The sequence below is a fragment of the Alosa sapidissima genome, chromosome 13, assembly GCF_018492685.1.
Source record: "Alosa sapidissima isolate fAloSap1 chromosome 13, fAloSap1.pri, whole genome shotgun sequence".
In the NCBI taxonomy this organism is placed as follows: domain Eukaryota; kingdom Metazoa; phylum Chordata; class Actinopteri; order Clupeiformes; family Clupeidae; genus Alosa; species Alosa sapidissima.
Window position 1 is genome coordinate 30,604,482 of NC_055969.1, and position 8,255 is coordinate 30,612,736.

The following is an 8,255-nucleotide window of genomic DNA, read 5'->3' on the forward strand; positions in this document are numbered from 1 at the left end:
TGTGTGTGTGTGTGTGCGTGTGTGCGTGAGTGCGTGTGTTTATGTGTGTGTGTGTGCCACGTGTCTTTATGTGTGTATGTGCGTTTATGAGTGTGTGTGTGTCTGTCTGTGCATGCGTGCGTGTCTGTGAGTGTGTGCGTGCCTGTGTGTGTGTGTGTGTTTGTGCGTGCCTGTGTCTGTGTTTGTGCATGCGTATGTGTGTGTCTGTGCGTATGTGTGTGTGTTTGTGCGTGCGTATGTGTGTGTCTGTGCTTGTGTGTGTGTTTGTGTGTGTGTGCGGCAGGTGGGTGATGGATCAAAACGAAAATCAATGTTTCCGTGTCTTCCTTGTTGGGCTACAGCCCAGTCTTTCAGCTTTCAGTGTCCTGGAAATCGTTGACACAAAATTAACGAAGAAAAAAAAATACTGGAAGCTTCGCTAGCTCGACTGTCATAATAATACTCTGATACAGTGGTCTCTATTGTCGTGGAAAATCCAATTAACAATCAACACTTTTACTTTTGGAAAATTACTTGTGGAAAATCCAATTAACAATCAACTATTTACTAATTAACACTCTGGAACAAGGCGTCCAAAGGAGACAATGCAGACTTGAGATCTCTGAAGACTGTTGATCTTTATTCACCGTATTGCAGTGATAGTCCAGCCTAAACGATGTCCAGACCAACCGTCAAGTAATAGGGTGAGGTGAGATGTCATCAGCTGGCGCCCCCCGATGAAACCTGACTTAAAGATGGCTGCGGCCTATCTTTTATACCCCTTGGCCTTCGAGAAGTGCCCTCTTCACGCGCCATTTTCAAAAAACACCTTTTGGACAATCAACATCTGACAGGGTTAATAATATTGGTGGAAACCATTTTCCCATCATGCATAAAAATATATACAAAATAACTACAAAACTGTGTAGCTCTGGGTCTTTCTGGCTCTATCCAGTTGGGTGTAAGCAGGGCTTTCTTATCTTGTTTACTTCATAGCAGACAATGCCCACCTGTTACTTGGCCTTGCTCTTATCCTGACCAGCTGACATCCTCCCCTCTCTCTTGACCATCTAATGAGGATGTCTTTTCCTAGTGTCTTCATCTTCCTGCTCCCACTCCCTGACTGTTGCTCTGGTCTGCTCAAGATGTGTAACTGAAATGCTCATAATAACTGCAGTAATATTAAAACTTATAAAACCATAAATCCTTTAAGTCATAGAAAAACACCACACTATCTCAGTTGTCTCTAGAATCTCTAGAATCCAATCAGACAAAAAATGTGTTTTTTTTGTCCAACATGTCCCCAAAAAGTTGCTAAACTACCTGATTTCATGTCAAAACTGATTAAATGTATGGTTCAAATCTGCTGCGTGTTGCTTTAAATAAAAAGCCCCCTGTTTAGGGGTTGGATTGCAGGGTGTGACCATGACAACAGATCGTGCCTTGCTGTGTATTGTGGATGTAGTGACATGTCTGTGGGGAGGAGCACGACCTTGAGGTGAGCCTGTTGTGTGTGCGCAATCTCTGACTCAAACTTGGAGTCTTGGTTGTGAAAATCAAAGCCACCTTTATTACACACCCAAACAAAAACAATAATTCATGGAAAACAAAAATTAAGAAAACAAAATTTGTACAACTCTTAAATATTTTCCCGACAGCCATCTTGCCTTCAGATATGAAATTTTCTCTAGGTTGGCTATGTCATTACATTTCCTGTTTGGTGTGCTTCCTGATACTCATTCAAGATAGACTTTAGCCTGGTGGGGGTAAATTCTACCAGGTCTGGTCTCATTTCCTGTATAGTTTAGTGGTAGTAGTAGATTGCTGTATGGTGTGTGTTTAGTACTGTTACATGTTGTTAAATGTGACAGATATATTATGTGTTTCTCACATGGAAAAACAATAAAAACTTTGATTATAAAAAAAAGATAGACTTTAGCCAAAAGAGGTAACATTCACTCCTATTGCAAACAGGGAATATGTGACTAAAATATAAATGGTCACTTTGTAAATATTGCAATAGTATTTGTAGGTTTGTTGACTGTGATTGGTGGTTTGCAGTACATACTATAGAATACAAAACTCCCACAGAACTGCCACAGAGGAGGGAGAACCTTGGCTTGTGTCATTTTATCTGTTCTCTCCGTAAAAAAAAGTAAACCTGGTTTTAAATCCAGCTCTGGGAACAGGACATGTCCATTGCTCCCTGGTAAGCCAATCAGCTTGTGAATGAAGAGCAGCATTTTTAGTCAGAATCAACAGTTAAGCAGAAGTTGAAGTCCTCCCATGTGCCAGTCCTCGCCAGTAGAGGGAGTCCTCACTCCTTCAGTGCTTCGAAGTATTGGATGACAACTCCACTCTAGTTGAGCTGGCTTGTCTGAGCGTCTCTCTCTCTCTCTCTCTCTGTCTCTCTCTCTCTCTCTCTCTCTCTCTGTGTGTCTCTGTCTCTCTCTCTCTCTCTTTCTTTCTCTCTCTCTCTGTCTCTGTCTCTGTCTCTCTCTCTCTCTCTGTGTATCTGTATCTCTGCGGGTGTTGCTCAGGACACAAAGCGGGCGGCCTTCAGCAGCGGGTACAGCAGCGGGCACAGCAGGGCTGCTATGCTCGGGGTCAGTGTGGCCGCGCCGCTGCACTTCTTGTCCCCCTCGCAGACAGACTGCTGACACAGCGCACCCTTAAAGTCCGACGGGCACAGACACCGCTGGTTCTGCAGACAGGTGCCGCCGTTCTGACACACGAGCAGTGTCTCGTCACACACATTCGCTGTGGAAACAGGGCAGAAAGGGAGAGAAGACAAGCATGTTTCATTTTTTTTAATGTGTGTGTGAATGTACACTTGAATGTACATGTACGTCAACTATTAATACAAAACAAGATCCTATGACTGGAATCATTCACTCAGAGGGAAAAAACGCTGAACACTGTTTAGGGTGGTATGTGACCAATCTTTTCCTTTTTTCTGGTTGCTGCAACAGGGATAAGACCACAGGAGTGCTGCATTCTGACTGCTCATCACTTGACCTGTCTTGCATCTGCACTGCCTCTCACGTGACGGATCGCTGACTCAATCAGCGGCTCTCCTGAGGATGCACTGGAGTCGGCCCCACTCTAACGCTCAGCCTCACGCCATCTGGCCACCCTCTCCGCTGTCTCCTTTCTGACATTTCACACTGACTAGGCATCCTGGCTATGCATGGGATGTGCCCAAGCCATTCTGGTCATGGTTGGGAATAGATATGGTTCTGCCAGGCTGTGATATTGTACGGACATCTAGTACCTGATATATTTATCATATGATGAAATATCATATGATGGAATTGTCATCAATGATTTATTCTTAAGGATCAATGTTGAATTCTTCAACTTATCTTGAATGAAAAATTAAGATTATCTAAGCAGCTTACACATTGAAGATGAGTTTTTGCGCAGGCTTTGTATGCTTGAATAGAAATATTGTGTGATTGCGGAGCATGCTGTGTGTGTGTTTGTGTTTTGGCGTGTATTTATGTGTACTCACGGATGCAGCCCTGCCTCCAGAAGAACCCTGGGACACACTCATCACACTTGGCTCCACCAGCACCCTCCTTGCACTGGCAAAAGCCCGTGCCATTGCAGCGGTCATGCACAGAGCCCAGCTGATTGCAGTTACACTCTACAAACATGAACACACAAGGCAGCATGCATTATATTGACATAGGCGGCATGCACCTTGGGACACGAAGCATCTTGTCATGATATTTGGAAAAACGTCAATCACACTTTAGATGCTTCAAACTAATTAAGCATTTATTGTTGACATCCACAATCAATAGGGGTCCAAACCCTACTGTCAAGGCACTGTGCACACTCAGAATAATTGGCAGGCTGTGATGGCTCTAAAAATTGCTACACAGCTGGACCATGGCAAGACAAAAGTGACAACTTCAGTCACTGACTACGGTGCTATGGAGAGTGGCAGTTTTGAAAACTTAAGACAATCTTAAAAATATACCAAGAATAATGCTTCATACTCGCACTTATGACAAGTTTACAAACAATCTTATGAAGGGAATATGGAGGAACATTTCTTTTGGAAATAAACACCCCAGAGAAGAAACAATGATTGAGTGACTAACCAATGCAGACATTCTCATCATCCAGCTCCGCAGAGGCGTTCCGGAAGTATCCGAGCCGACAATGTTGACAGTTTTGGCCACGGGTGTTGTGCTTACAGCTTACACAGGTCACAATGTTTAAGAAGTCTATGTAGCTACACCGGTTAGAATGGCCATAGCATTCACAGTCTGCTGTAGAGAAAGACAAGATAAAAAAAGGTCAGCTATCTTTAGTTCACATTTAATTTGTGTAATACTTAAAATCAGAATCAAACAAAGAAACTTACCTTCCAACAATGAGAGAACACACAACACATGGATAAATGGGGAAATAAGTAGATGACAGAAGATGACAGGTGAGAAGACAAGTCTTTTAAAAGGAGCTCCATGATGAAATGAGATGATCTAGCCATAGAATCTCTCCAAAGTTCTAAGCATCTTTTCCAATACCACGGACATTAGCTTACCTTTAAAGTCATCATAAATGATTCCCTTGAGTAGTTTAGGCTTGGGCCCTTCTGCAAGCAGGAACTTTAAGATAGCTACAGACAGACACATACAACTCACTTATTTTCACCTGTGTGTGCGCACACACACACACACACACACACAGTCCCACGCCTAATACTATGGTAAAAGAATCCCCATAACTATATCTGTGACCTTTGTATTGAATTTGGGTTGCATTACTACACCTAACAGAGCACTATATACGCTCACTACTATAGTGACAGCATTGGGTTACTCAAAACACTACACTAACAACAATAAAGTAAGCTTGAAAGCATTCTACTACTAGAGCGCTTCAATATATCCGTCACAATCATAACTATGGCAGGGCTCCCCTAATGCCTACAATCTGTCTTGCTCTAGTGATACCTTTCTTTGTGTACAGCTTGTCCTCTTCCGACTCCACAATCAATTTATTGTTCTTCTTCTTTGAGGCCTCCCCCTCTTCCTTAGGTTTCTCCTCTGAAGCTGAAGGACCCACTGGGCCCCCCAGAAAGAACCAGTAACAACAATGAGTATCAAGGGTGTTGCTCTGATAGTGATCTGAAGATCTCTACACATCTCCACTACACTGTTCTACAGGACTCTACAGTGGACACTGTTCTACAGGACTCTAGAGTGGACACTGTTCTACAGGACTCTACAGTGGACACTGTTCTACAGGACTCTACAGTGGACACTGTTCTACAGGACTCTACAGTGGACACTGTTCTACAGGAGTCATACCTTCTTCTCTTTTCTCCATCTCTTTCCCTTCTGTTTTCTCCTCGGAGACCACCGGCTCCACACTCTTCTCTCCCTCACTCGCGCCCTCTTCCTCAGGCTCTGGGAGGGTGTTGTCTGCGTGTACACGGGTGTCTATGTCAGCAGTGTGTTTTTGTGTGTACCGTATATGGAGGGGGTTACTGACAAAAGGCTGAGTCATTTAAAAGAACAGAGCAGAGAAGCTGACAGGGCAAACTGTAGCATCTTGATAACCATTGACGCACACTCATGAAATGTGTCTTACGTTGGATTGCAGGTATTGTGATACAATCGTTTTTCTCTGAGCAAATGACCATTTCTCTGCTGAAATGCTCAGCTTTATATTGATGTTAAACGCTGTTGTGGCATATGTGTCTACATGTGTCATATTTGTCTTTCAGAGAATGCCTGAATGTGCACTTGAATCCAGAGCCAAATATTTCCATTTCTCTTTGACGTGCACACACTGATGTATACTATTTGTTTGATTTTGCTTATGCTTGCACACTGTGTTCTAACCAACTGGTGTGTCAACACAAACAGACTATAAAATGAAAAACATATGAGGTCACAATAACATCAAAATACAACCAACTTATTTTACACAAAGCTGCCTGTACCTCCAGGTTCTGGTTTAATCTCCTCCTGCTTCCCAACATCCTCAGCTGCAGACGTTTGAGAATCCAGAGGTGCTATGAAATCCGGAGTTCACAAAAAGGGTAAAGTAAAATGCACTCTGCATATCCAAGCACCCCACCGCTGACAGCACACAACTTCTTGCACCAATGCTTGCTGGTGCATTGTGGGTAGTCAATCCATGCCATCCTTCTTGGATAGGCCTCAGCAAATCACCCCAATTTGCAAGACATTCTCTGCATTTCCCTTCTCCTCTCTCCTCATTTCATTGTTATCAGTGATGTAATTTCCTATCTGTTATGCTGTGTAAATTTCTGCCGAACCTGACAGCTACTTTATGCTTCGTGTCAGCAGATAATTCCCTTGTGACTTTGCAAGATGTGACAGCTGTGATACATTTATCAGGAAATGTTACCCTGGATGTCAGTCAAAGGGGACTGAAAAAGGTCTGCATCTGCATGACACAAATCTATCTATCACAAACCACAGCAGCAGTTTGACTGCAATGAGAGCCGGGACAAGGACAACGAGGTGTACTCTGTAGGTTGAGTGACAGTATTATATGAAATTGACAGCAGCCATGGACTCATTGACGAGAGAAACCCAATCTCTCCCAGTGGGTACTTAAACAGACACTCCTGAATAGTGGTGTCAAGTGCCTGGATTGTGGCCAATATTGTATGAGACTGCGTCATTGTTCCACCTCCTCCAACAGCTGAGTCTTGCAAATGCTGAGGTAAGTCGTGCCGTCGAGCCGACCTGTAAGGGCTGCCAGAGCTTGGGTCACACACACCCCCCCCCCCCGTCGAGTTGTTGACTTTGAGACTGGCCCTCTGCAAAGAGCTCTGAACTAATCGAGCAGTGCGCCAAACCCTGGAGCACAAGCCTACAGAGCCTTATGGCATGGGCTACGCTTTCTAATTCCATGTGTTACGCTTTCTAATTCCTGTTAACCAGCAACTAGCACACAGCAGCTAATCACACACACATCACATCTGCAATTGATTATCTGCAACAGCAAGCACACGCAATGACACTAATATGTTTGGTCTTTGTGGCCAGCTGGCATTACCCTACATTCTAAACCACAACAGACTGGTAGACAGGAAGAAGTGTTCTATATTGGCTTCATATTAAGGACAGAGAATTAGGACATTAAGCAGTATCCAGCATCCCCAATGCACTGTGATATACCCTTAACACTACCCACAATGCATTCCTCATTGCTAACACATTTCACAGGCTAACAGACAAATATTCTGATATTAACATCATGCATATTGACAAATTAGACTACATCCTTCCTACATGCTATTTATGGCACATGTTCTATATAGCAACACATTGAAAGCCATTTACTCGCTCTAAGTCTGTTCTAGGTGATGCAACCAGAGGCCATTCAGTTCCATGCAGAGAGCAGGCTATATACTACTACAGTTTCACTCCAGATCTTTACTACAGCTATGGTTCAGTGGCTAAATCCTATCTAGGCTCTGACCTTACCTGGCGCCTCTGTTACCATGGGCTCTGGGGCCTCTGGGATGGCTGGGGTTGTTACCATGGGCTCTGGGGCCTCTGGGATGGCTGGGGTTGTTGTGTCAATGGAAGGAGCCTCACTAGGGGCAGCTGTGGTAGATGCCACGGTAGCAGCGGGTGTGGTTGCGGGTGGAGGTGGAGGTGGTGTTGGGGGCGGGGGCTGAGTTGTGGGAGGGGCTGTGTCGACTATTGCAGTGGGTTCAGGGGGCGGGGCTGGGGTTGTGGTTGGTGGGGGGTCTGTGGGGGGTGGTTCTGTGTAAGGGGCCACTGTAGATGGTGGGGGGCTCTCTGATGCATCTTCAGGGGAATAATGGCAGTTTTACTGGTTAGGGTGGAAGGTCATGTCCTTTACATCACTATCTTCTACCAACTTTATACATACACACAAAGCCATACCCGTCACCATAACATAATGTCGAAATGAAGGGGGACTCGGAGGGAGTTTGTAGCAGTCTCTGAACTATGACATTAGTGATAGTAAAATCCCAATCTCTGCTGCACGGTGTGTGCACCCCATTCAGTTAATCAAGTCCCTGAGTAATATGAAAACCAAAGCCACATGTGCTGGTAAAACGAATAGGACAGGAGTACAGTATATCTCCAAGAATACGAGGACCACTGTTAGACCTAAGACAACAAGCACAGATAACAACCAAGACTTCAAAACGTCTCCGGTCTCTACGACTAGTCCACTATGTGGAGTCTATGACCGGGCTAGTTAGCCTAGAGCAGCTCTTAGGAGCCCACCTGTGGGAGTGG

At 44.4% G+C, this 8,255-nt stretch overlaps 1 protein-coding gene across 5 annotated transcripts in view; it reads right to left on the reverse strand.

The window, feature by feature from the left end:
- Positions 1 to 1,526: 1,526 nt before the first annotated feature.
- Positions 1,527 to 8,255, reverse strand: part of LOC121680632 (netrin-G2) — a 34,015-nt gene continuing 27,286 nt past the window's right edge. For 3 of the 5 annotated variants that reach the window (XM_042060087.1, XM_042060088.1, XM_042060089.1), the window contains 9 exons: positions 8,244 to 8,255; positions 7,464 to 7,793; positions 5,945 to 6,016; positions 5,307 to 5,420; positions 4,950 to 5,060; positions 4,538 to 4,612; positions 4,092 to 4,259; positions 3,494 to 3,628; positions 1,527 to 2,739 (listed from right to left, as the gene is read on the reverse strand). The exon at positions 8,244 to 8,255 is cut by the window's right edge and continues 57 nt beyond it. In XM_042060087.1, the coding sequence (XP_041916021.1) occupies positions 2,516 to 2,739; positions 3,494 to 3,628; positions 4,092 to 4,259; positions 4,538 to 4,612; positions 4,950 to 5,060; positions 5,307 to 5,420; positions 5,945 to 6,016; positions 7,464 to 7,793; positions 8,244 to 8,255 (1,241 nt within the window). In that variant the 3' untranslated portion in view covers positions 1,527 to 2,515. Of the gene's footprint in view, positions 2,740 to 3,493; positions 3,629 to 4,091; positions 4,263 to 4,537; positions 4,613 to 4,949; positions 5,061 to 5,306; positions 5,421 to 5,944; positions 6,017 to 7,463; positions 7,794 to 8,243 lie in introns of all 5 variants that reach the window. The other 2 variants (XM_042060091.1, XM_042060090.1) reach the window with 2 other exon arrangements.